The 27,819-nt window shown below is 48.6% G+C and overlaps 1 protein-coding gene across 4 annotated transcripts in view; it reads left to right on the forward strand.

The window, feature by feature from the left end:
• Positions 1-27,819, forward strand: part of FRMD5 (FERM domain containing 5) — a 344,971-nt gene that overhangs the window by 292,655 nt on the left and 24,497 nt on the right. For all 4 annotated transcript variants that reach the window (XM_032622050.1, XM_032622051.1, XM_032622052.1 and 1 more), the window contains exons 2-7: positions 6,307-6,411; positions 11,444-11,486; positions 11,716-11,794; positions 20,643-20,740; positions 22,903-23,026; positions 26,010-26,097. In XM_032622050.1, the coding sequence (XP_032477941.1) occupies positions 6,307-6,411; positions 11,444-11,486; positions 11,716-11,794; positions 20,643-20,740; positions 22,903-23,026; positions 26,010-26,097 (537 nt within the window). The remainder of the gene's footprint in view (positions 1-6,306; positions 6,412-11,443; positions 11,487-11,715; positions 11,795-20,642; positions 20,741-22,902; positions 23,027-26,009; positions 26,098-27,819) is intronic.

The raw sequence follows: 27,819 nt of genomic DNA on the forward strand, positions 1-27,819 counted from the left end.
CATGTCCTCTGCCTACCACACCATGTGGCGCTGAGCTCAGCCAGTTCTCTGACCCAAGCAAGGACTGCCAACAGGGCTGCCTGAGGCCCCATGCCTGGCATCTGAACCTACAGATATCTATTTGCATCATGAAAAGCACCCAGTTCCCTCAGTTTGCCTGTAGAATGGCTGGTTATTGGTGCAAGAAGGTGCTGCGTTTGTTAAGGACTAGCTGGGGCCAGTGGCTGCAGGAGTCTGGGTGACCACTGTTCCTCTCTCCCTCTCTTCCTCTCTCCTCTCTCCCTCTGAACTCTGCCTTCCCTCCTCAGGGCCGGACCTCTCCCTCAGGAGCCACATGGCCACCTGGCTCCAGGGCAGCCTCCTGGTGCTACATTCTAGGTACCAAGTACCTGCACGGGCTCCATCGTTCCCAGCCTAACTGCCGAGAGCTCTCGAGTCCATCTCCTCTGAGAGTAGGGAGCGAGGGCCTGCATGGGGCTAAGCTCTGGCCCTGCTGCACGGGGGCAAACCGCTATATGACACAGTACAGCTGCATTTCTCCCTGCAATTACCCTCCCTCATCTTCTACCAGAGCGAGCTGGCTGCTTTTCTAGCCGCAACCTCAGCAGTTCCTGGGCAGATTTTGTTGGTTTATGACTAAGCAAGAAAAGTGGGCTCCTGGGCCAGAAGCTCGGCAGGAGTTCTGTCCCTTCAAAGAAAATGTAAATTGGCATGGAAGGTGCAGAGGTTAAGAAATCTGGGGCCCTGCTGTTAGCATCCGTGCCCCTCTCGTCCCTGAGCCTCAGAAAGCCAGGCCGCTTGTAGTGTGCGAACACAGGGGCAGGACCGCACCCCAGTGATTGATTCACACTTCTCAGCTCAGTGTACTCATGCCCTGGCCCTGAGAAGATGAGCTGATGTGGCTGTTCCTCTGTGACATTAAAGTGCCTTTTTTTTTTAATTTTATTTATTTATTTTTGGCTGCTTCAGGTCTTCGTTGCTGCGCGTGGGCTTTCTGTAGTTGCAGCGAACGGGGTCTACTCTTTGTTGCGGTGCACGGGCTTCTCATTGCGGTGGCTTCTCTTGTTGCGGAGCACGGGCTCTAGGTACACAGGCTTGAGTAGTTGTGGCACATGGGCTCAGTAGTTGTGGCTCGTGGCTCTAGAGCACAAGCTCAGTAGTTGTGGCACGTGGACTTAGTTGCTCTGCGGCATGTGGGATCTTCCCGGACCGGGGCTCGAACCCGTGTCTCCTGCATGGGCAGGCGGATTCTTAACCACTGCGCCACCAGGGAAGTTCCGACATTAAAGTGCTTTTACACAGCACCTGCTCCTGAACCTGGCAGACGGCTGCACACACATGCCCTTAGACGACACGGATAAGGAAAGCCAGCAAGTCTTTGGCCTACAAGAAATGTAAATGTAAAGTTAAGACAGAAAAGAGGCTAGGATGCCATCCCACCCCTAGGGTGCTGGGTGCCTTGTCCCTCCCTCTCAGGCCCCCAAGGACAACTTGTTCAGCTCTTGCTTCCTCCCCCAGGCACCCCCCATCCTGGCATGGCCTTTCCGCACCCCTGGACTCTTGTGCTTTTGGAGGGCAGGTGCCCACCTCCTGCAGCCTTCCACCTCCCCTCTGCCTTCTTGAAGGGCCGTGAAACCATGGCCAGCTCCCCTTTAACTGCATGTGGCCCAGGATCTGAGAAAGTTGTGATGGCTCGTGCCCCCTTCACGACTCAGGTAGTTTTTACTTATAATCTACCTGCCTCACAGGTAAGCTGGATTGAATAAGGCCCAGTGAGTGGGGAGCTTTCTACATGTTAGCTCCTCTTATCTGGATGCACCACGCCAGAGTCCCTGGGATTGACCCTGTGATGGGTTAAAAAAAAAAGCGGTTCTCCTACCCAAGGGTGTTGACTGTGAGGCAGAAAATGCAATTAACCTTGACCAGTTTAGGTCACTGGCCCAAGCCTGCTTACTGCTTGCTGCTTCAGTGCCTTCCCTAAAGAACAGACAAACCATAGAGAACTAGAACCAGGCCCTCCAGGAAGGAGCACCAATATGAATTCTCTTGACCTCTGAGTCTCAAAATGATTCTAAAGGGCTCATGAATCATTCTGAGCACCATATAGAGAGAATTAAAAGGATGCATGTGTACCTACTATTATTTTCAAATGTGTGTAGGTGCTATTGTGGTTCATAAAATGTAAATTTAGTTTTTAGATGGGTGCTTAATACGTTATTTTGACCCACTAATGTCCTTGTGAAGAGAATAACCTCTGAGGTTTAGCTGGATTAGGGTGCTCTGCCTCAGCTCGCTTGTCCTGAAGATAAACGGCCTCAGGCTTGGAGGCCCGACTTCGTGACTAAACAGTAATCACCTGTCAGCATGAGTGCCTGTTTCTCCAGTATAATCAATGGCACAACATTGAGCACACAACACACGGGTTAGCATAGCACCAGGGCAACTGCCAGCAAAGGGAAAAGGAGACAGAACTCACTGGACTTTGCCGTCCCACCAAAGGAGAAAGCTGGCTGCCAGAGAATATTCCAGAAAGCCCCAACTTAAGGCAGGGAGACCACGGAGAGGGAATCCTAGGACACGGCTGGCATCTGGAAGTGCAAGGCCAGGAAGTTTTAAATTCCTAAACCCTAGGCCCTGCCAGAGGCTTGCTGTAGAAACCCACCACGAGGGGGCAGCTGAATGTGACTTTCCCCCCAAAGACTGCCTGGGGCCACTCCACCAGCCACAGGAGTGGGTGCTCCAAGGGAGGGGCGATTGCAACTCTGTGTGAAAGGTGTTCCAGCGGCTCTCAGTAGATCCTGCCTTTGTGTTTCTTCTGGGGTTTTAAACTTCATGGGATTCCGCTCTAAGGAGGAGCTCTGCTCCTACCTCTCTCCCTTCCTTCCCTCCAGCCTTGGAGACACAGCAAGGGAAGATGCTTGTCTTCATTGGTCTCCACAAGAGCCTCGTAGCTCAAAACCATGCCTCCACCACGGGTAGGTGGGAACCTGAGGGAACTCTGACTTCATGGTGGGGAGCAGGGGTTTCACCATATGCTGAGAAATAATGATAAAAAGATCCTTTTTCACTGATAAAGGGAATGTACAATGGGATGTGTCTTTTTTTTTTTTTACAACTACCTAAAGAGAAAAGCCATGCTTCCTTTTTCTTCCTGTGAAGTGGAAGAACTCTGAGGTTGGATCTGCTGAATTTAATGTTCTTACCAGCTAAGAGCCCTACAAGTGTATTTGAGCTGACAACCCATGAGTATGAGTTGTTTTTGTGGAAGACATGATTCTTTTTTTTTTAAACATCTTTATTGGAGTATAATTGCTTTCACACAATGGTGTGTTAGTTTCTGCTATATAACAAAGTGAATCAGCTATACATATACATACATCCCCATATCCCCTGCCTCTTGCATCTCCCTCCCACCCTCCCTGTCCCACCCCTCTACATGGTCACAAAGCACCGAGCTGATCTCCCTGTGCTATGCGGCTGCTTCCCACTAGCTATCTATTTTACGTTTGGTAGTGTATATATGTCCATGCCACTCTCTCACTTCATCCCAGCTTACCCTTCCCCCTCCCCGTGTCCTCAAGTCCATTCTCTGTGTCTGCGGGAAGACATGAGTCTTATCAAAAGTCCATGTGATTTCTATCACAGAGGCGCAATTTCCCCATGGCTGCCCCAGGCTTCTGCTAATATGGCTGTTGTATGTAAGGAAGCGAACTTCTTCAGCCATTAAAACTCACACCAGGAGGGACAAATTAGGGGTATGGAATTAGCAGATACAAAGTACTATTTATAAAATAGGTGAACAACAAGGATATACTCTATACCTCAGGGAATTATACCAATTATCTCGTAATAACCTGTAATAAAGTATAATCTGCAAAAGTACTGAATCACTGTGCTGTTCACCTGAAACTAACATAATATGTAAATCAACTATACTTCAATTAAAAACAAAAAAATCACCCCAGCTGATCACAGTACAGTAGCCAGCTTGGTGCAAAGGACAATTTGTAGAGAAAAATATTCATAATATGCAACTGTCTCTTAGTATTCCATTTCAATTGCTTTGAGAGAGATAATAGTACAGGACATGCTGCTTGAGACAGGGTTAAGCATATTTTCTCTGTTCCCAGAACCTTAAAAATGACTTTAAACTCTTCCCACACTCTGGGGCATCAGTAAGGAAAGAGTTGACAGCCCCTGCCCACAGTGACAGTTGTTGACGGAGTCCTTTGAAAGACCTGGTTTGTGGCCCACTGCCCTGAAGTCCCCGTGTGATTCATAACAAGGCTCTGTTGTGAGAGTAGCTCTTGCTGGTGGGAGACAGAAGGGTGTAAGAATGGGGCCAGCTGCCTCAAGGTTATGTTGTGGGCGGGAGTGTGAGGCCGGCAGAAGAGCAGGGGAGGTGCCCACATGGCACCACCTTCCTTAGTTGAGCTGTCCACTCACTCATCCTTCCAATCCTGCAAGGGTAAGCTTCTTAAGATACTTGCTGAGAGATCTGATATCCTGCCCTAGTTCTCCTTGGCAAAGTATAGGGTGAGCTGGCAGAAGGGACAGAGGTGAGGGGTAAACCTTTTGAGGTCTTAAAGATCTGTCCATTCCAGGAGCAGGGCCAGGTCCTTCTGTAATTACCCATGGCCTTGGGCCTTGTCATAGGTGAGATAGTTTGGATCTTATAAGACCACCTTGATTTGCATGTGGAATTAAACACAGACCCACCAGAGACGGGCATCTCAGCTGAGCTGTGGAGACCACTGGGGACAGGCCCAGAGATGCTGTCTTGCAGAGCTCCAGCTGTTCTGACACTTCCCTGCAAGTCATTCTCCCAGCTCATCAGAGATACCCAGGCAGGTCCCTGAAGAGAAGGTTATGGGTTTAGAAGTGGCCTAATTTCTTGACATTGTGTAAAACCTTTTAGCCACCCCTCTACCTTCTATCCATTGATTCAACAAATAATTATTGAGGACACACCGGCCATATGCCAAGCCCTGTGCTAAATTCTGGGGGAGGGCTCCTACCCTCATGAAAAGTATGGTGTAGAAAGGGAGCAGATGATAAATAAGTAAACAAATCAACAAGATAATGACAGACTGTCAGTGCCATGAAGGAAATAAACAGGATAAATAAATGAGATAGACAGTGACAGGGAGGGGCTGTTCTGTAGGGAAAGACCTCTCTGCAGCAAGGACATTTGAGTTGAGACCTCAAGGAGATGAAGAGCTGGAGGAAGGGCATCCCAGGCAGAGGGGGGTACAAAGACACAGAGGCAGAAAAGCCTTGGCATGCTCAGGAACAGAGAGATGGTGGCCGGAGAGTGGTGAGAAGAATGATTTGGGGTGAGTTCAGAGAGGAGGCAGGAGCCAGGTCGTGTAGGGCCTTGGAGGCCGCGGTCAGAGCTTGGATTTTATTCGAAGAGCAAGAGAAGCCCCTTGCTGACAGTGTCACACAGGAGTGGCAAAGTCATTAAAGATCACTGTGCGCTCGCTGCAGTTAAGAGCTGTGAGGCATATCTATATGTGCTGCTACAGAAAGAGTCACAAGATACCCTACGTGGGGAAGAATCCCAAGAAGCAGAATACAGTATAAAATATGCTGCTGATGTCTTTTTAAAACAGGAGATGTATATGTATATAGGCTTGCCCGTGTATAAAGTAACCTCATTAAGGATACCCAAGAAGCTGGTGAGGGTTTGCTTCTGGGGATGGGGAACTGCAGCCTAGGTAAAAGGGAGACTCTTCATAGTATATTCTTTTGTAAGTTTGAATATCTTACTACGTGCCTGTATTACTTATTCATTAAAAAAAGACAGTTTGTCTAAATTGCAGTCACCCTGGCCGCCATGTGGAGAGAGGGTGAGCACAGAAGCAGAGGACTGGCTAGTAGGCTCTGGCCGTGGTCCAGTTGAGAGGTGGTGGTGGCTTCACCTAGGGAGTTGGTGATGGGGATGCAGAGAAGCAGGAGGATTCATGATGCACTTTAGAGGCAGAGCCAGCTGGACTTGGTGAGTTCCACACGACAGTCCAGAGGAACGCTGTGTGCATTATAGGTGGGAACTGGGCCTACCTGACTCTTATCTGCCTTCTCTGTCATCTTTGTGGAAGGAAGGGTTCTTGGGCTCCTTCCAGGTGCTGAAAGCCTCAGAATTCCTGAGAATGTTGAATCCATCGCAATATGGAGGACATAGTTATGGACATGTGCCCCTTTCACATCCTCATGCAACTGTTACAAACGATTTTTAATGACCATCAAAACAAAGTTACACTGAAGAAGCCGCCCATTTCTCAATGGAGCTTGCTTTCTTTGCAGAGAGATGCCAAAGGCCAATACCTGTTTGACCTTCTTTGCCACCACCTGAATCTGCTTGAGAAAGACTATTTTGGGATCCGCTTTGTGGACCCTGATAAGCAGCGGGTAAGTCAATATTCAAAGCACAGTTGGAGGAGAGGGTTGGTCAGTAAGCCTGAGGCCCTGAACTGTCTGTGTCACTCATGTTCAGAGTTTAGCCGCAGGAGTCGGGGACCAACCGGACCCTGCAGTTCGGTGTCATCTCTTCAGATCATATTGTGAGACGTGGAAGACCCCGTAGCAGAGCTCAGCCGGAGTGGTCCATCGTTTTTTAGATGCTGAAATGGCAGCCTCGAGAGCTGAAGTGATTTGCTCAAAGCTGCCCAGTTAGAGTCAGGGCAGCTGGACAGGTGTTGTGGTCTCAGAGCCCAGGTCACAGGCTGAGGCTGTCCTGCCCCTCTCTAGTAAATGGGCTGATTCACCTTGTTCTGGTTAGGAAGGGTCTCACCTGAGTGCCACAAGAACCCAATCTGGGCAGGACAGAGATGGAGCCGAACTGACGCGGGCTTTTCAGCCCTTGCAAATCCTGCAGTTCTTGTTCTGCTCTACACAACGTGGGCGGCTCTACAGACACAAGGCATTGACAAGGACTGTGATATTCTGGACAGATACAGAAACAAGGCCCCTGACTACTCCTCCAGCTTCATCTTCCCAACCGTCTCCACCCTGCTGTGGCCCTACCAGATGATACTGTGGCTCTCCACACACGTCAGACTTCTCCTCTTCAGAGCCTTCACCTGTACAGTTCTCCTCTGGAACATCGCTTCCCCTTTCCTCACTTCTCTACTCTCCACACTTTCCTTCTGGCTAACTCCTTCTCACGTGTAAGGTCTCAGCTTAGGCTTTGACTTCTTCCCGGAAGCCTTCCCTAACCCCTACGCTGACTGAGGGGCCCCTCTGATGTGCCCCCATGTGCCCTGTTCTACCCCTATTAGAGTAGAACTTATTACACCATGCTGGTATCGCCTGTTTGATTACCTGTGTTCCTTGCAAAAATATGAGTTCCACGAGGGCATGGACTTCATCTCATTCATCACTGTAACCCATGGAACTAGCACAGGGCCTAGAATGCAGTGGATTCTCAATAAATGTCTGCTGAAGGGATGATGAGTGGGTGAGTTAGTGGGTTATAGTGCCATGTTCCTGCCCTCCACTTGCCCAGCTACCCTTCAGGCCCACACCTGCAGTTTCTATAACTTCCGTCCATCAGCCCTTTGCTCTGTGTGGGGAGGTTCTCTCTGGCATCCCCACCGAAGTGGGAAAGTATGCAGAAGCATTCAGGCCTCACTGCCTCCCTTCCCCACACCCACTGTCGTCTACCATCCTCCAAAAAGCACTGTCACCACGAGCCCCAGAGGGCCCCCCTTTCATGGGTCCACACATTTTTTTCATAGCTCCAAACATAAGCTTCATCTCTGTCACCACTGGGGACCTTGGAGCCCCGGAGGGTGCAGCCTCCCACCAGTGCCCAGGGCCACAGGTAACTCCCTCTCCAGGCCAGAATCAGGTTGTGTTTTTTGTTTCATTCATTCACTTATTAATTATTTGGCTGCATCAGGTCTTCATTGCTGCTCCCAGGCTTTATCTATTTGCAGCGAGCAGGGGCTACTCTTCATTGCAGTGAGCAGGCTTCTAACTGCAGTGACTTCTCTTGTTGCGGAACACAGGCTCTAGACACACGGGCTTCAGTAGTTGCAGCACGTGGGCTCAGTAGTTGTGGCTCGCGGGCTCTAGAGCACAGACTCAGTAGTTGTGGCTCATGGGCTTAGTTGCTCTGCAGCATGTGGGATCTTCCCAGACCAGGGATCGAACCCGCGTCCCCTGCATTGGCAGGCGGATTCTTAACCACTGCACCACCACAGAAGTCCCCAGGTGTTGTTTTGTTGTTTGATGCTCTGAACCGCTGTGTCTCCAGGTCACATTTAGGGTTTTATGCTGAAGACTTGAGCTGTAGGAAAGAAACCAAAGCCTGAATCTGTTTCCTTTGACAAGCCGTGCCCCACTTTGCTGCCATGTTTCATTCCTCCTGGCTCAGCAGAATTTTGAGCATCACCAGTGTTTGAGGAGTGTTGAGGTCAGCCCCTCACCCTGTAAAGGCCCCACTGTCTTGGCATAAATACTATCCTTAGCTCTGGACGATAGTATAAGACCCCCCAAAGTGCCACGACACCAGGAAGCTACATGTCCTCACATGCTCTAGGTGTCCATTCACTCTGTAATGGTAGAGTCTTAGACTGTTTTTACAAAGGGATTTTGTTGTTGTAGTTTGTTTATTTTTGGGAGTCAGAGCTGTTTCTCCTTAAGAAGGAAGACCAGTTACCCCAAGGTCTCTTCATCTCCCAAAGGCAGTTGGCATATGAAGAAAAAAGGGTAAAATGTATCCTGTTCATTATTTTTTAGTTGGATCAGCATGTGCTTGAGGAGGATAAGAGAGTATGTTGAGATGACAAAGATTAAAAGCCAAAGGAGACAGAGAAAAATAAGGAAATGGGGAAAGGAGAAATAAACTTTCACGGAGTGACTCCTTTGTGCCAGGCTCCACGCTGGGCACAAATCTAGATCTTTCAGCCAATGGACGTTGAGTGATGAGGTGTATCAGGCACGAAGCGAAGAGCTTCATATGTGTTATTCGATCCTTATCATGAATGAGATGAGTATCCGCAGTTATACCATCCATTCTCCAGATGAGTGGACGGTCTCGGACAGGTTATGTAACTTGCCCAAGGCAAGTGGCAAAGCCTGTCTCCTGCTCAGACCTGCCTGATGCCAGAGCCTGTGTGGTTTCTGGGGGTTCCATGCTGAATTCATACCCTATAACCTCTAAAGTGACATGATTCTGTGCTTTTATTGAGGGTTTAAGGAGAGCAGGGAGGCTTGAGAGGGTCCTTGAGAGCTGTGGGGTAATGGACCTGTAAAGAATTGTCCTAGATCTACTGATCACGATAGAGATGGAGGAGATGAGCTCCCTGCCCCGCCCCACCCCAGACCTCTTCCCCTGAGCACCAGGGCGGCAGAGCCCAGCGCTCACATCCATCCCATCATCGCTTGCTCTGCAGGGGTCTCCATGGGGTCTGGGATTTCTCTGGTCCCTCCTGGAGGAGCTGCCCTCACTCCCTCTCCCCTGTTCCTGACTCAGGCCCTGGTCTCAGACTATTCTCACCCTCCCCTTCAAGCCCCCAGAGTCTGAAGATTGTACCACCTTGGCTCCTTCACCCAAATGCAGGAGGAAGCTCCGCTCTCTGAACCTTCTTTTTACTCTTCTCCTGACCCCAACTCCCCAACCCAATGTTATCAATTTGCTAGTGATTCTGCGACCCAGATATAGGCAGACAGCTGCAGAAGGTAACTCTGGCCATCACCATATTTGGGGGATCCTGTCAAGATTTCTCTACCAGACCCTCTCTTGGACAAGCTTTCCGCCTTCTTTCCACCTGCTCCCGGTCTCCTCCAGCCTCACTCCTTTCTGGAGCTCGCACTCCAGTACAAACTAAAGTCTTCTCTCCAGCTATTGCCAAGGGGAATAGCCTTTCGTCATTCAGCCTCTCTGCCTTCTGCTGATAATGGATCTATCATTGCACTTAGCTTCTATCTATCTTCGTTTATTTATTTTAATCTATCGGTCCAGTGCCTCAGGGCATTTAGTTTTCTGAGTCCCCGACACTTGCTGTGTTCTTCTCACTGTCCAAAATTCTGGTGTGCTCCACACAGACAGGCCTCCTCCACCGTCACAGGCATGGTCTGGAACCCCAGTTGTTTCCATGCAGTTTCATCTCCTTGCCTTTGCTTCCCTGTGAAGCCAAGCCGCGGTGGGCCGTGTAATGTGAGAAGGACCTCTTAACCACACTGAGTGGCTATAATGAGTTGCCAGCCTCGTGGGAACTCAGATCAGAGGAAGCAAGAGAGCAGGATGTCAGCCCAGATTATCCATGTGGAGCTGACAGGAGAACTAGCTCTTGGTGGGTCCATTAACTGTGTGACCCACGGCCCAGCCCAGAAGGTGAGAGCTGGGCATCGAGGGAGGCCAGGATGCGTCTGCGTGGCCCTGCCTGCTTTCCTTCCAGAGGGAGGACTCTGCCAGACATTTTACTAAATAGGAGTAGTCAGAAAAGAGGGAGGTGTGGACCTGGTTCCTTCTCCTGTTCTACAGCTACACATTGAACACTGAGCTGGGCACCAGTGATACAGTGGTAAACAAGATAGAATTTTCTGCCCTCACAGAGCAGTGGTTTTAAGCTACTTCCAGATAATCAAGCCCCAAATATCAACAGTTCTAGCTCTCTGCAAATTAGCAAGGTTCCTGATTATCATAAAAGCAACAAGCATCAATAGTGCATTTTATAAGGCATCCATGTAGAAGTGGGAAACTGATATAGAACGTTCTCGTTGCTTCCTTTCCCAAATGTAAGTGCCATGGGAAAAAATGCATTGCTACTATGTCCTGCCTCTGTGAAAATCCAGGGGAAACAGGATACTACACATTGATTGTGGTTAGTTATCTTATGAGACTTAGATTTTAAACATCCCTGGATGCCAAGGAATCCTGAGGATGTATTCCCTAACACAAGGGTTGGCAATGCGTTGCTCAAACAAAGATCAGATATACACCAGCCATCCCTGCCTTCTCAACATTTATGAAATTCCACCTGCCAGTGCTTTCTAGAGCTGCTACCAATAGCCTCTGTGTGTCATCCTGTCCCCACTGCATAACACAAACACAACCCATTAAAGGGAGTATTTCCCTACTAAAAAGCCAGGTGGGGCTCTGTCCCCATCACACATAGGTGCATTCATTTGTGCCTACGGGCATGCCAGAAACATGACTTGGAACTCTGGCGCCCTACGTTGGAAGGCGGCATTGCCAGGGAAGCCCAGAAATGGCATCTGAAGCTGGATCTCTTCCCCCCTTCACAGCTGGTTCCATGGGGAGCTTATTTCAGAAAATCATATCATTCTGTACTCTCCAAGCCTACATATCACAAGCTTCTGAGCTGCTTTCACCCTGGGCTACAATCTGTCTAGTTTTTTAAATTGAATAAAACAAGTTATATTTGACACTGCTTCTCATTAGGGCTTTCTTGTTCTGTGTTCTCTGTTTCAGCATTGGTTGGAGTTTACAAAGTCTGTGGGGAAGCAGTTGAGATGTAAGTATTGTCCATGAAAAGACGGAAGCCTCACCCCTGGGGAGGGTGGGAGGAAACCTCCCACTTGCAGTGAGTCTTGGGAATTTTCCACTGTTCTAAGTGTAAGTTGGCCCTAAACATGTGAAGATTTTCTTCAGATGGTTCAGAGACCTGTGCATCCCAGTGGGGCGGGGAGCCCAGTCATCTTCCTGGGAAGGTCTTCCCGATGGGCACCTCTTTTTCTCTGCAGCCCAGCCTCCATTCACCATGTGTTTCCGCGTGAAGTTTTACCCTGCAGACCCTGCTGCCCTGAAAGAAGAAATAACCAGGTAAGGCTGAGCCCATGTCCCTCAGCCTCTAAGACTTGTTGGAGAGGATAGGAAAGAGGGACTGTAGCTTCCTAGATCCTCTACTTTGGAAGCTCCCAACTCTGATAGGCAAGGAATTCTTCCTAAATATAGCCTTACTTCTATATTTCATTTCCACATGCTCTCTTTGCTCATCCCCTCAGCAGAACTGCAACGGAGTGAGCTTCTTTCCTTTAAGAATACTTCACCTTAGGGCTTCCCTGGTGGCGCAGTGGTTGAGAGTCCGCCTGCCAATGCAGGGGACACGGGTTCATGCCCCGGCCCGGGAAGATCCCACATGCTGCGCAGCGGCTGGGCCCGTGAGCCATGGCCTCTGAGCCTGCGCGTCCGGAGCCTGTGCTCCGCAATGGGAGAGGCCACAACAGTGAGAAACCCGCGTACCGTTAAAAAAAAAAAAAAAAAAAAAGAATACTTCACCTTAAACTGGTCATCTGCAAAAGAGTCTGGAGTAATGAATTAATCAAAAGCATTTTTTCTTTTACCAATGATGTGGCCACCATGGATGTTTTTGGAGACGGCCGTGTTGCTGCTTATTTGGGGGCTTGAAATAGACTCCAGCGGCCTAATGTACTTGGGAAATGGCAAAGCAGGACGCTGAAAAACGAGCTGGGAAACACTGAAGATTTTAAATCCAAGTGGGTGACCTCCCATGTGCTTATGGATCAGGCCCGTGATAAACTCTTCATTGTGGGGATCGTGTTCTGTGGCAGGCAGCTACAGGGAATGAATCCTGTCTCATCCAGCACCACTTGGGGATGAGAAAGAACCTCTGTGCCCACACCATCCTACAAGAGGGTCAATGAATTGGAGCTTCAAAGCTCCCCCAAGGGTTTTGTGTATCTAAGCCAAATTCACTCTAAAAGTCTGACCTCAGAGATTTAGAACTCTCTGAAATGGGATCTTAATTTTTATATTAGAAAGATGTAATTTGGACATTAGCAAAACCTTGATGTTACCTTGTAAAGGGTGGAGCCCGAGGTGAAGAGATGATGCCAGGGAATCCTAGAGCCATGGAAGAGACAGCTCTGCCAGCTCTGCCCCCACTCCCTAAAGCCTTACAGACAGCAAAGATTGGGACGAGGCCATTGCCAGTGTAGAGACTGCTTGTCCTCTAAGGCCTTGAGACCTATTTCTAGATCCCGAACTCCACATGAGCCCCAGTGGAGGTTGAGGAGAATCTTGCAAAGGAATCAAAAGGATCAGGAAAGTTGTTTCCTCCAGATGCTCTGAGTGCACCCACCACCCACTTTAAAGCACTGAGGACAGTGAAGTGTGTAGTTACAACCAAGTCGCGTGCTCCTTACTGGGCACATGGAAACTGCAGGCTCTGCTCATCCATGTGGAAGTGGGTGTGGCCCCTACTTTGCCTGTGAAAACCAAGCTCATCCATATTAATGAGCAATCCTGTAGCTTTAGGCAGGAGAGTGAGGGTAGAACCACTGTGTTTAACAACTTAAACAGAGAGGAGTTTTGGTAAAGCACTAGCCTGCCCTGCTCATGACTTCCAGAGTGCTTGCCACAGTTCTGTACCTGCCCCTCCTTCCCCGCTTCCCTCCCCCTCCCCCCTTTCCTTTCCTCCCTGCCTCCCCACCTTTCTCTCCTGAAAGAGGTGATGGTGCCAGGGCAGACCCAGAAGTCCACGCTCCTGTCCACATGTCAGGGCAGATTTAACACAACTTTGTTGAGAGCCTAGCACCTAGCCTCCTAACACCTCGCATCAGGATCACCTTTTCTGCACCTCACTGGACCAACAGTAAGCATGAGAGGGTTTGGTCTAACAACTCAGAGGGCTGCCAGTGACAGCACGACAGACACACGGCTTTCTGATTTGATTAAAGGACAAAAATATATAGTTCTCTTGGCCCTTAGGAGGAGGTCTTTTTCTTTTTTAAGATTTCTTTTTGATGTGTGGACCATTTCCAAAGTTTTTATTAAATTTGTTACAGTATTGCTTCTGTTTTATGTGTTGGTTTTTTTAGCTGTGAGGCATGTGGGATCTTAGCTCCCTGACCGGGGATCAAACCCACACCCCCTGCTTTGGAAGGCAAAGTCTAAACCACTGGACTGCCAGGGAAGTCCCAGGAGGAGGTCTTAACAATACAATTTTCTAAAACAAATGTCACTACATGATACTAATGTACAGACCCTCCTACCCAAGGAGCAGCATAGACCAGGAGGCTCAGATCCTGTTTCTGCTACTTCTTGGCTATGTGGCCTTGGACATAAAATAGTTAACTTCTCTGACCTTCAGATCCCTTATTTATAAAATGAGGATAGTAATAGTACCTCCCAGCTTCGTTGGGAGGATTAACCACTACATGGGGTTTTGTACTTCTTAATACACCCCCCAGGGAGCCTGGCACTGAGCAAAGGCTCACTGTTTACTGCCAGGTCAATTACATGGTCCGTGGACCTCAGGGGCTCTGCATGGGGCACAAGTACAGTTGGTTCTGGCTTTTCTCCCTTGTTTATGTGATAATCCCCACTCCTTTTCTGTCCTAGCTAGAGTCCTAACACTTAAGCAGCTAACTTGTGAGGACTGGGAAAGCCATGGCCAGGCCTCTCTCCAAGTCAGCAAACTTCAAAGACACTGGCAAGCGTGTGAGCTCCTGCCCCTTCCGCATGCAGCTGTGCCCATCATCCTCGACTATTTTCCCCTTGCTCTCTGCCTCACCAGCCTTCCTTCCCTAGAGGGCATTTTCCAAGCGTTGTCAGGTGTGCGGACCTCAAGGTGCCTGGGCCTGATTTGGAGTCTTTGTGCCTCCCCCTCCCTGAGGTGTTCTGTGGAGGCCCTGGTCTTCGCTGCGTCTTTATCCTCATTCACATCCCTGCTGCTCTTAAAAGAGTGGGTACCTGCCCCGGCCTCATTCAATACCCATAATTCATTACTGGCTTAGAGCTCTCCACCCCACCTTCCTGCCAAACTAATTTAGCTGTCAGTGTGGTTTTTTTCCCTGGCAATATCAGTCCTAAATTTCGCTGCCATCTCAGCTACTCCCATAAAGCCAGGCTTAGAGGAGGGGATGAAGAAGAACTGTGCTTCAATTTATCTCTTGGACTTTTCCCAGATGATAAATTTAGTTGCCAAATCCTGATTAATCTCTTTTGTCATTTTTTAAATAAATAAATAGATTTTCTTGTCTGAGCTAGAGACAAGGCAGAGAAAATGGGGATTAGGCACCAGATAGGCACCAGATTTAGCTTTTAACAAGGGCTGCAGGTGTTCGAACTCATTGAAAGATCAAGTAATAGAAGGAAACTGAGTGCACATGGGGCCCCGCCTTCCAAGGAAGCAAACTGCCTGACACATGTTTGAGCAGGTGCTCAAAAAATGTTAATAGACTTTTCAGGTCATTTATTTTTTTAAAAAAAGTTAATAGAGTTTATAGGTAATGTATTCCATCAGTGAACATCACTTGAGCCTAGCGTAGGCTAAGATGGGTTGGCAAACTTTTTCTGTAAAAGACCAGATAGTAAGTATTTTAGGCTTTGTGGGCCATATGGTCTCTGTCGCAACTAATCTGTTCTACCATTGTAATGCGAAAGCAGCCACAGACAGTACATACATGAATGAGCCTGGCTCTGTTCCAATAAAATGTTATTTTATCTCACTGGGGACTCTGGTGGCAGGTTTAGTGTGCCAATCCTGGGAGAAGGAATCAAAAAGATCTGAGTTCAAATCCCAGGTGGTTCTTTAACTAGATGTGTACAAGGCAAGCAACAATATCTCTGATCACTCCCTTTCCTCATGTATGAGACAGGGATAAAAACAGTAGTCACCTCATAGAATTGCTGAAAGAGTGCGTGTTAAACAGTACAGTGTGTGGCACACAGCATGCACTCAGTAAATCACTGCTATATTGTCTCTCTCCACTGGAATGTAAGCTCCATAAGAGTAGGGACTCTGCTTCGTTCTCTGCTGTATTCCCAGCACCTGTGGCTGTACCTGGCACATGTGTGTGCTCAGAACTAGATGGATAGATGGATGGGAGGTTGGATGGACGGATAGAGGGATGGTTGAATGGATGGATGGATAGATGGATGGGTTGGTGGTTGGATGGATAAATGGATGGATGGATGAATGAATGAGTGGATGGGTGGGTGGGAGGGAGGGTGAATAGGCACAGGATGTATAGGCTTTCTAGAAGAATATTAAAAGTGACAAAGCGTATTCTCTAACTCCAAGGAGCCCGCAGTCTAGTTTGGGGGAGGAAGACATACTAAACGTGATCATAGTTAGGAAAAGGGATGGCAGAAAATAGAGGAAACCAGGGGCAAAGAATCTAATGAAGGAAGACAGGGCCAAAGGATCTTTTGGAAGAAACTCTTCAGGAGCTGCCAGTGCTTTCCAGAGTTCAGAACCTTTAATTGGGGAAACATCTCTGGATTCATCCCCATCCTCTGATATCAGAAATCAGAATGCCAAAGCCAGTTCCTTGGATGTACATGTTCCAGAAATACATAGGTTTTTCTTGGTCATCTTTTTTTTTTTTTAAACCCTGAAGAATCTCTCTCTTTTTTTTTTTTTTTTTGGCTGCATTGGGTCTCTGTTGCCACATGCGGGCTTTCTCTAGTTACAGCGAGCGGGGGCTACTCTTCATTGTAGCACGTGGGCTTCTGATTGCAGTGGCTTCTCTTGTTGCCACTGGCTCTACACGCACGGGCTTCAGTAGTTGTGGCTCACAGGCTCCAGAGCGCAGGCTCAGTAGTTGTGGTGCATCGGCTTAGTTGCTCCACGGCATGTGGGATGTTCCCAGACCAGGGCTCGAACCCGTGTCCCCTGCACTGGCAGGTGGATTCTCAACCACTGCGCCACCAGGGAAGCCCTCCTTGGTCGTCTTTTAGGCTCTCACACACTCTGCCTTTGGATGGTCCTCCATCAATTTAGGACAACCTGGCATTTAAACAAAAATGGAGGTGAGGTAAAGCCTCTTTGAAGCCAGAAGGAGATAGGCAAAGTTTAACCAAAAAAGTGTCCTAAAGAGAAAGCTTTTTGTCTTAAATCTGGTCTAAAGCTGATTTCTTTTTCATTCCAGTGAGAATTTCTCTCTGATGACAAAGAGTTCCCCTGACTTCATTTAGGGCCCTTTTCTCCCTAACCATAGCTCACTGAATCACCATGCGGGTCCTGTTTCCTCAGCTATAAAATGCGAGAGTTAGGCTCTGTAACTCCTACTATGAGGGTCTGAGACTGGGGAGCCCAACCAGCCTGCTCATTATGAGCTGCTCATTATAAGCAGGCTGATCCCTTGCCTGGCAACTCAGTGGCCCTGGTGACAATGACTCAGGCAACAAGATAGTCTTCCTTAGGCCCTTATGTCACAGGGGAGACCATGCCAGGGCCTCTTGGGAATAGGTCTAAGGATGCTATGAGTCATGTGGGATGTATTTTCATGACCAACAACACTGAGTCATTGGTTACCTCCTTAAATGAACAAAACACAAAGCTTGACGGAAGCTGCTGGGGGAGAAAAGGGAGGGGGGACCCCTAGTGTAACTGTCAGTTGATTCTTTCCTGAGCTCATCTCGTCCTCTGCAGACTGTGGTGTGTTTCTTTAGGATGTTGACTTGCCCCTCCATCCCCTCCCCCTCCAGTTGCTGCACCATTGCTTGACAGTGTTCCCACGGCCTTACCCTTGACCTCCCTGTAGCTGTTCTACCTTCTGAGGTCTGAAGGAACCCCGCCCAGCAGCGGAAAAGCCTTGTTTCCTTTCCAGCTCACCTGAGGCACCTGTCATGCACCTGTCATGCACCTATCGTGGTTCTCACTGTGAGGAGGAGCGTGTCCCCCTTGGAGCTCTAGAGGAGCCTTTTCAAACCCAGCAGCACCCATACACTGACTCTCACATGCTCCTCCCCGGGGTGGGGGGTGTTCTCACCACCACATTGAGGACCACCATCCAGAGCCTTTGAAATATCTCCTTCAATCCTGTACATGCAGCCCCTGAATTTTGGACACAGACAAGCAGAGAGGTGTGGGAGGAGTGATGCATCAACTCAGGCCCCGGGAGTGATCTGTAAGTAAGAGGCCAAAGGCTTGCTGCTACATCCTGCCAAAGCCGGTGGAAGGTGGGAGTTGAAGCAGTGAGAGGCAGAGAGCACTGCCCCCTTCCTTCCACACACCTGTGGCATTTCTTCATGGGAAGCAGAGTGAAGAGAAGCTTGATCTGGTAGATCCAACTTAAAAAATTACTACTCATTGCACGATGTCTTTTTCCTTCAGTTTTCCTTGGGGCCGAGTGGGAGTGGTTGGGATAAGAAGGGGAGTTCTTGTTAACTTCCAGACCACAGTAGTCACCTTCCCCTCGGTTTGGGGAGGGCAGTCCATCCTGATGTGGTCAGAAGGATGCTTGCGAATTTTCTTAGGACAGTGCTTCATGCATTTTAATCTATGTACAGATCACCTGGGGGTCTTGCTTAAATGATTCAGTAGGTCTCAGATGGGCCTAATTCTCCATTTCCAACAAGCTCCCAGATGCTGCTGATACCCCTGTCGTGTGGGCCACACTTTGAATAGCAAAGCTTTAGGAGAAAAGGTTCGATTGCGCCTTCGTTTCTATTTAATGACTTGAATCACCAAAAAGCCCCGAGCTCTCAGACACGTGCTGGTGCCCCTCCTCACCCCAGAAGTTGTGCTGTCATTGGTCCTCTTTCTTTTGAGCATTTTCACATGATCAAGTGGGCATGGAATCCTCTGTTTTATTCTTCAGCCTGAAAACAGAAGCAATAGAAACACCTCTAGTTGTCCAGGGAGTGCCCAATTTCTTTTTGGTTCAAACTGATGGAATTTAAGGGAATTTTACCATATTCCCATTACTCCTGTGAGGATGCTGTAGTTATCTATGGCTGTTTAACAAAATGCCACAAAACTTCACTTAAAAGTATTTCTCATCTCTGAGTGTCTGTGGGTCAGGAATTCAGGAGTGGCTTAGCTGGGTGCTTCTGGCTCAGGGTCTCTCCTGGGGTTGCAGCCAAGTGGTTGGCTGGGCCTGTGGTCATCTGAAGGCTTGACCAGAGGATTCAGTTCCAAGATGGTGTACTCACATGGCTGTTGGCAGAAAGCTTCAGTTCCTTGCTAGCTGTTGGCAAAATGCCTTGGTTCCTCACCATGGACCTTTCTATAGGGCTGCTTAAGTGTCCTCGAGCAGAGTGAGTGATCCAAGAGAAGGAGAGCACAAGGAGGAAGCTGCAGGGACACTATGACCTAGTCTCAGATGTCAGACACTAACTACCACTCCTGCTTTAGTCTGCTTGTTAGAAGCAAGCCACTGAGTCTAACCCACCCTCAAATGGAGTGAATTAAGCTCTACCTCTGGAAATGAGGAGTATCAAGGAATTTGTGAACTTTTTTTTTTTTTTAACCATGCCACGCGGCTTGTGGGATCTTAGTTCCTCAGCCAAGGATTGAACCCACGACCTCAGCAATGAAAGTGCAGAGTCCTAACCACTGGACCGCCAGGGAATTCCCTGTGGACATATTTTCAAACCACCACAAATAACCCCCTGTCAAGGAGCCGCTGTGGTAGGTGACTCACTTAAGGGTGTGATACCCCAGGCCTCTGCTCTTCTCAGGGCACCTGTGAGGTTGTGAACATCAGAGACCCCACTCCTTGTAAAGACCTTTCAGAATACAACATCAACAGTTCCATTCCATGGCAACAGAGTCCACCCAATTACTTGTGAAACTACAAAGCACTTATAGTGCAAAGAGGGTAGAATAACACAGTGATGAAGAGCCAACCTCAGTCCTGAATTTGAATCCTGGTTCTGCCACTTACCAGTTATGTGCCCATGAGAAAATCACTTAAGCCTCAGTTTATCTTAAAAAAGGGAGATAATAACAATATATATCTCAAAGTGGTATGGAAAATTAGGTGAGATGCTGATGTCAAGTGTGTAAGTCCTGGACTGGGAAATAGTAAGTGTTCAATACACATCAGCTACTATTAGCTGTTCTTGATAGCCTGCTTCCACCTGAGGTGAGCTTCCTACGGTTGAAGAAATATTAGCCACAAGTTTGTGCATTTCCTTCACCGGTGCCTCTTCTTACACCTTATTCAATTTCTGAGAGGTCTGGTTGACCTCTGCCCATAATGAGGGCCATTCCACATATGGACAGATTGACTTGGCAAGCCGAGGCAGAACTCTCCCCAGGGCTAGTTCCTTCACCACCTCTCTGCTTCTTAAGAGGCAACGTCAGCGAGAGTCCAAGGCGGAGAGAGGCCCCATCAGCCCCTCTCTTATGACACAGGTTTCTTTCTCGGCACTGAATTGAGCGGGGCCGGCTCCTTCCAACTCCCAGCACTGGGGGACGATGCTTTTAACCAGGAAGTGACATTTTTGTTTTGGTTTTTTTTTTTGCGGTACGCGGGCCTCTCACTGTTGTGGCCTCTCCCGTTGCGGAGCACAGGCTCCGGATGCGCAGGCTCAGCGGCCATGGCGCACGGGCCCAGCTGCTCCGCGGCATGTGGGATCCTCCCGGACCGGGGCACGAACCCGTGTGCCCTGCATCGGCAGGCGGACTCGCAACCACTGTGCCACCAGGGAAGCCCGCCATTTCTGTTTTGAGCTACAGAAGGAAACTGACAGGTTGTTTTGAATTGAACTTCAAAATCAGTTCAGGGCAAAGTGCTTGAAAGAGCCTTCAGGGAAATGGAAAATGTTATTTGTTCTGTGGTATGTTTTGAGATTTTTGTTTTAATGTAGTAAAAGTGTCCTGACAGAGATTTTGATAGGCTTATATTACATATTTATGTCTTTAAAGCAATCAAAGAAATCCTTTATAGTTCATTTTCTGTTTTCTCTCCAGGTATTTAGTCTTCCTGCAGATCAAAAGGGATCTGTACCACGGCCGCCTCCTCTGTAAAACATCAGATGCTGCCTTGTTAGCAGCTTATATCCTTCAAGGTAATGACTTTTGACAGGATAAATTTGCCTTTCATGCTAAGTACTGATTACATTATTTCAGTTACCGCAGATGACTACTTCTTGGATATAAACAGTATCTAACTTGAAACAGAGCCCAAGTTAAAAGACTTTGCCTGGACTCCCTAGTCCCAGGAAGCTCTGACCACACAACCTTAAATCGTTTGTACCTAAAGTCTTTCTGGCAGCCCCTTCAGACTCTGTTTGGGGGGGTGGCTTTCCTTGCACCCTTGGTCGATAAAGTTATCGAGACTCTGGAGAGTAATCCAAATCAGCTTTTTCTTGTCTTTTTATTCAAATCTCAAAGATGTGAAGCACCTTGGAATTCTGGTATCTGTTTCAGAGACCTTTCCATTCAGAGTGCTCTAAGTTAGAAATGTTTCCAAGTAACAAACCCATTTTCTAACATGCAAAGAAGGCAGAGTTGGGGTTGTACTCAGCCAATACCCAGACTGGCGGTTTTTGCAAAACAGTGGGAAAGGTACGTACTCTTCGTAGGTGATCCTTTCTCCTTTCGTGAAATGCAGGGGACTTCTAAGTATTCTAAGTTCGTAGACTTCTCTTAGTCCTTTGGCCTGAAGCTGTCACTGGGTTATTTTGGACCATAGCACTAAAATCATGAAGTTTCTATCAAAGAATCTGAATTCATAATCAGAAATCTGTGAACTCCAGGAAGCTACTTTGTGAACAGAACCTAAAAAAATGCTTGCCAATAAGAAACGAAAGTTCTTCCGGCAAAAAAAAAATATCACAGCTGCGTTAAGAATGTAAAAGTCAGCCTATTGCAACTTTGACTTCTGAGACTCCTGTTTTTAAAAATCTCCTAAGCCTGAAGTCTAGAAGGTACTTGCCAACTTTAAGGTACCCAAAGATACTCCTTTCATTTTTTAAAGGAAAACCTGGTCCCATCTAAGTGAAATTTTAAACTCTAGTTTTACCCTGACAACCATATTGAAATTTTCTTTTTTTTTTTTTTTAATTTAAAGAAGTTATTGGTATCCAACATTGATGTTTCCCATTTGGAGCTTTCTAAGTAAAATCATAATAAATGACTCCATGGCTCAAGATCACTTCAGACTTTAAGCCCAGGGAAACCTTTAGTCTCTTGCTAAATGACAGAAATTCCCGAGTAGTCTGGAAGGCACTGTGAGGAGACCTGTGCCACAGGACAATATTCAGTTGTGAAAAACGGGCACATTTTCCTCTTAATATTTACTCCCCACTCAAGACTTCTCACCTGCACTGGTTGTGGTTCTCACTAGGGGAGGAGAAAAGACAACCACAAAGCAGCTGAACTTCTTAACATCCTTCCTCCTGACACACACAGTGTTCCCTGTGGAATGCTGCATGTGGAGAAGGCTGGATTCTGACCTAGGACCACATTGTAGGGAGTAGCGTGGGCCCACTGGCCCCCCCAGATCTGAGATCTCAGCAGCTTTGGGGATGGACTCTCTCTGTGAATCTGCAGGACGAGAAAGCCCCACCCCCTGCTGGGAACGGAGAAGTCAGCCTTAGGACCTGGTGCTCCTGAACTCAGCGGCCCTTTCTGCTTATAGCCAGTCTTCCCACTCTGCAGCCCTCTCCGGGGGGCCTGGCACCTGTTCAGCCCTCAGTGAATATTTATTCAAATGTGTTCACTTGATTTGATTGGGACTGAGAGTTGAGTTCTGAGTTTGGGTCATGGTTCATTCATCATTTTGCTGTGTCCCTGCTAAAATCCTCAAAACGAGATTTAGTCTTTGGATGTGGCTCAGGCCCAAAAGCTTTCTGATCAAGCTCACAGTTTTCTGTGCTGCCACAAAGAGCATTGTTCTCAGGCTCTCTTCTGGGAGCCTGCGGGCCATGGTGCAGACTTCTGCTCTTTTATTGCAAATTTACATGTGGTGACCTCAGAACGCAGGGTCAGCTCTACCTTCTCTACTTGGCCTTGATACCAACTCAGTGTGCACACCTGGGGAAACAAAGGTGGGCCTGCTCCTGAGGAACATGCCCTCTGCCCGACTCACAGCTGTGCTCAGGATCCACTGTTCTTTGCAAATGTGGTGCAGACTTTAGCTTTTGCTCTCTGTGTTAATCTCTTGTTGTTTTGCCAGTGATGATTTACCTATCTCCACAACTGTTTTCCTCTACTTTCCTTTTGCAAGCGGAGATTGGGGATTATGACCCAGGAAAACACCCTGAAGGCTACAGCTCCAAGTTCCAGTTTTTCCCTAAACATTCAGAGAAGCTGGAAAGGAAGATTGCTGAGATTCACAAAACAGAACTCAGGTGCGTGACACTCGGTTCAGGCCAGGCCACCGTCTCCCTCACAGCCTGAGCACACAGCCTCTGCACTGCATCCTCTGCTCCTGCAGACCCAGCCTTCCTGACTCTGGGATGTACCATTTTCAGTGATCCACTGACAGTACAACCTCAAGGCTCCCTCTCCAAGAACAGTGGTGTAGGCTGAGGCTTAAAGGCAAGAGAGAAGCTATATAGGTAAGGAAAATGGAGAAGGATTGGCCTCTGAAAGGTATTTGCTTCACTAAGATAAATGAAGAGACAGAGGGAAGAATCATGAACTGGGGAAAAGGAAAAGGAAAACGTAAACAGCAGAAGAGGGAAGAGAGGAGGGGTTAAGTGGGGATGTGAAAAATGGGCAAGCCTCTGACCTTGGTCCGTGACAGTGACAGGTGGCTTCTGGATCAGTGGATGGGACCACACAGGGCTGGCCTGATTCATAGCTGGTGTGGGTACCTTGAGAGCACCTCATTCAAGGGTGTGTCTTCAGCACTGCTTCCTCAACCCCACACCCCTGCACTGAGGGAAGGAGGGGGGATAGAAGCAGCTGGAAGCAGGAGGCTTGTCCTCCTCAGACTCTCCGAGGTCACCCAGAATGTGCCACATCCCATAAAATAGCATCAGTGCATCCTCTCACCCATATGAAATAGTGTTTTCTACAAAGGTTGGTTTTTCAAAAAGCCACAAAAGGGTGTTTAGGCTCTACTTTGTATGGCACACTGGAGCACAGATTCCCCAAACTGATAAACTAAGAAAAAATTTATGTACAATACAGCATTGTAAAATAAAACCTGCTATCATATTAATACCATGCAATTAAAAAAAAATCTTTTCAAATGTTTGTGTAACTACCTTTCTGGGGAATGACAATGTTCAAGGGGTGGGAAAAAGATATTTCTAATGATAACATTAACCTTAAACTAGTTCCTACCTGATGCCCCCCGAAACAAAAAATCTTCACCTTCACTCAAAGATTTTACCAACAAATACGTCCCCAAAGCCTCTTTAGCCATATAAACAGACCTCCTGCCCACTGTGTGTGGTTGGACTGGTCCCCACCCTCCAGAGGAATGGAGACACCTACCAGAGGTGGAATCCTAGCCGCCTCCCACCCCTCTCCCTGTGCAGGTGCTGCCCCAGCTCCTCCCATCACTCTTAGGGAATAGTGGCCCCTTGTGGTACAGGTCAGAATAAACACATCTGTGAGGGCTCCTGGCTCATTAAAAGGAGAGATCAAGGGTGTGCTGGGACAGCCGGGAGCCCCTGCCAGGAGGGTTTTAGGAGATGTCAGAGCAGTGGGGACAGTCCTCCAGAAACCTCATAGAAGTCAGGGGATTCCTCAGGAAATGATGCCCACTTTGAGGGTCCCAGAGGGTTGAGGGTGAATGCAGCCCACGGAGCCCTCCAGTCTCCACACAGGGAATAAGGAGGCTCCCTGGAAGGGGTAGCGGTGCTCAGCTGCCTCTGGTGCCCGGTCCTTTGCCTGCCGCGCCAGCATTTTCCAAACACCTTCCCCGTGTCTCAGGTGCGCTGGTGGGTGTAAACATCTGCATTGTACAAAATGCCTCCTTACACAGGTACTACTTACACAGGCTCAGCCTCACCTTCGTAATGTAAAAGTGTGTCTGTGTTTCCTTTCTGCAGCTCTAACGTGTGTTCCTTGAGGGCCCAGGCTGCACTATAGTTTATGGTGTATTTCATACAGGGCAGCACAGAAGCTGCTGAGGTGCTGATTGATTGATGCCTCTCCAGAAAGACACTAGAGGGAATCTGGTCTTCTTCTCCCTCAGGCTGGCTTGTCTTCCTGCCCTGCCATATTACTTGAGACAAATGATAACTTAGAAAGTTTCAGTCCTGCCCACCAGCCGTCAGAGTTGTTGACTTGACAAACTGCCCACACCTCCTCATACTGAAGCCAATCCCACATCTGTAGAAGGAGGTCAGCTTCCCAGGGCACTGGACCCTGAGAGAGCCTGTGGTGATCCTGCACTGGTTCTGCGTGGAGCCCATCCACACCCCTGCTAAAGAGGCAGCCAGGAGGGGAGTGATGCTGAAGGCCTCTTCTTCAGATGGCTTGGTGTCAGCGCTGGTTTCTTCCATTTTTCTGCTTGTTTCCTTTTCACAGTCATCACCCTGTGGGCAGACAGAGCTATTGTGGAGTCTGGGGAGCTCAGCACTGTCTTCTGTTGCATTTCTTTACCCTCCATTCCTGTGTTCCCATTTGGTAAAGGAAGAGGGTTAGGCAGCAAGATATACAGGTCCCTTCTTTGTGTTTCAGTCTAGATCAGATGGCCTGCAGCCAGCCTACAGATGTATTTTTTTTCTGCCCCCATAGTACTTAAAACCGAAATGCCACATAAAATTCGGTATCTGTGAATTCTCTTTAAAAATCACACCTGGGCTTCCCTGGTGGCACAGTGGTTGAGAGTCCGCCTGCCGATGCAGGGGACACAGGTTCGTGCCCCGGTCTGGGAAGATCCCAGATGCCGCCGAGCGGCTGGGCCCGTGAGCCATGGCCCCTGAGCCTGTGCGTCTGGAGCCTGTGCTCCGCAACGGGAGAGGCCACAACAGTGAGAGGCCCGCGTACCGCAAAAAAAAAAAAAAAAAAAAAAAAATCACACCTAGCAATGATGGTGTGACTACAATCCAAGACTGCATTCCAAGACTATAGCTGAGGAGCAGCTGCCCTCATTAGACGGGGTGGCACTCCCAGTTTGCCCTAGTCCCCACCACTCCCTATTGTATTACACTCAGCCCATGTCATTCATTATGTAGCCTGCCTCACTCTGAAGACTTACAAGGTTTTGACCCTAGATAAGAGTCTCTGAAGTCGGTCCTAGGACGGAGCAGGGAGCACACTCTATGGAAAAATCGGAGTGTGAGACACCCTGAGCACTTCCTAATTGAGTTTACCTCAGGGGAACCTATGGGAGCAGGAAATCCTGAAATCATCCCGTTTTCTTTATTCCAGTGGCCAAACACCAGCAACATCAGAGCTGAACTTTTTAAGAAAAGCGCAGACGTTGGAGACATACGGAGTGGACCCTCACCCGTGTAAGGTAAGACCCGCCCCCATGGCCGGAGACTGTGCTGACCTTGCCCCCTCTAGGCAGGGGTCCCCGGTCCGTGGCCTGTTAGGGCCGCACAGCAGGAAGTGAGCGGCGCTTCATCTGCCGCTCCCCATTGCTCGTATTACGGCCTGAACCATCTTCCCCCTGCCCCCGTCCATGGAAAAATTGTCTTCCACAAAACTGGTCCCTGGTGCGAAAAAGGTTGGGGACCGCTGCTCTAGAGGGTGACAGGCAGGGAGGGACCACGCGCCTGTGCCACCCGCCCCTTCAATATTGGGATGATTGGCTTTTTTAGTGACAGACGCCAGAGAAAATGTCTCGTTGTGAAAACTCCTCTGGTTTCCACGCTGCATGATCTTGTGGTGCCACATCGATGTCAGAGGGTCCGGGGCAAAGTCCATGGAAATAACAAATTGGAAACCGGGGCCCCACTTAGGCAGCAGTGGGTAATTTGGTGGAAGTGAAGAGAAGAGGAATGGGGGAGGCCCCCCACAGGGAATGATCAGAGGCTGCTCAGCGCACTGCCCACCCTTCCCTGACCCGTAATCTGTTTTCTTTCCAAGAGTGGGTTTTTATTGACTGCAGCGGCCTAAGTCACTGCGTGGAACTGCAGTGGAGTCACGTTTAATTCCCTTATGCGCGTGTGAGGGCGGGACGGGAACCAGCCAGGGAGGCTCTGCCCAGAGAGGAACCTCTGTGATTACTCACGTGAGTCTGGCATTTCAGAGACGAGCTCGGGCAGCCCCTCGAGACTGTGGAAAGCAGTGGAGACCCGTGGCCTCTTCCTGTCTCTCTGTGGCCGGGTCCCTGCGCTTCATCTCCTCATCCCAGCTGCTCTGACACTTCTGGTCTCTGCCTCAGTTTCTCCAAATCTTTGCCTCTCTCTTTCCACTACTGGAGAGACCCCAGTATCACAAGTAAAACTGATTCTCAAACACTGACCTCTTCTTCCTAATAAGTGAGGGGCACCATAAGTTTCCAAAAAAAATTAATAGAATAGAAACCGAGGAACCCAGTGATGTGGAGGCAGAGTTGCGTTTCCCTTGGCCGCTTGGTGAGGAGATGGTGATGTTTTTGTTGCGTAGGATTTAATGCCGAAACTTCAAATATGAACTTTGAGAACATTCTGGCACTCAGAAACCTGGTCACCCTCCCAGCTCCACAGTTCCCTATCTACCAGCACAGCCTACTGAAGATAACCCCTGTGCTCTTGGGGGCCAGCACTGTCAGAAAACACATTCATGCCATTTTATACCAAAAAAAAAAGAAGACATATGGATATTTACAAATGAATTAGCAAAGCTTCCTGAATAATGCCTTGTGTACAACCGATGTAGTTTAACTTGCATAAATTCCTCGGATACTATCAGCAGGGGCCTGCAGAGGACTGACTGACAAGAGCTTTGGAGTCAGCTGGCCTTGGCTCCAGGGCCGGTCTCCTCCTTCCTGGGGCCTTCAGAAACTTCTCTGAGCCTGGCTTTCCTCATCCGTGTTAAAGTCCTCAGCAGATACTCCGCACCTGTGCTCCCTGAACTGCTGAGTCACTTCAGGACCTGAAAAGACAACAGCTGCCTTCTTCTCTTCTCCGCCATCCTATGTGCGGCTGGATTTGCTCCATGTCTTCTCACAAGGCTCACAGGTCTTGTCTTCTCACAAGACTTTCAGGATCAAGCAATTCCTGGCCAAGAAGCAAAAGCAGAATCACCCCAT

The sequence above is a fragment of the Phocoena sinus genome, chromosome 2, assembly GCF_008692025.1.
Source record: "Phocoena sinus isolate mPhoSin1 chromosome 2, mPhoSin1.pri, whole genome shotgun sequence".
NCBI classification, from domain to species: domain Eukaryota; kingdom Metazoa; phylum Chordata; class Mammalia; order Artiodactyla; family Phocoenidae; genus Phocoena; species Phocoena sinus.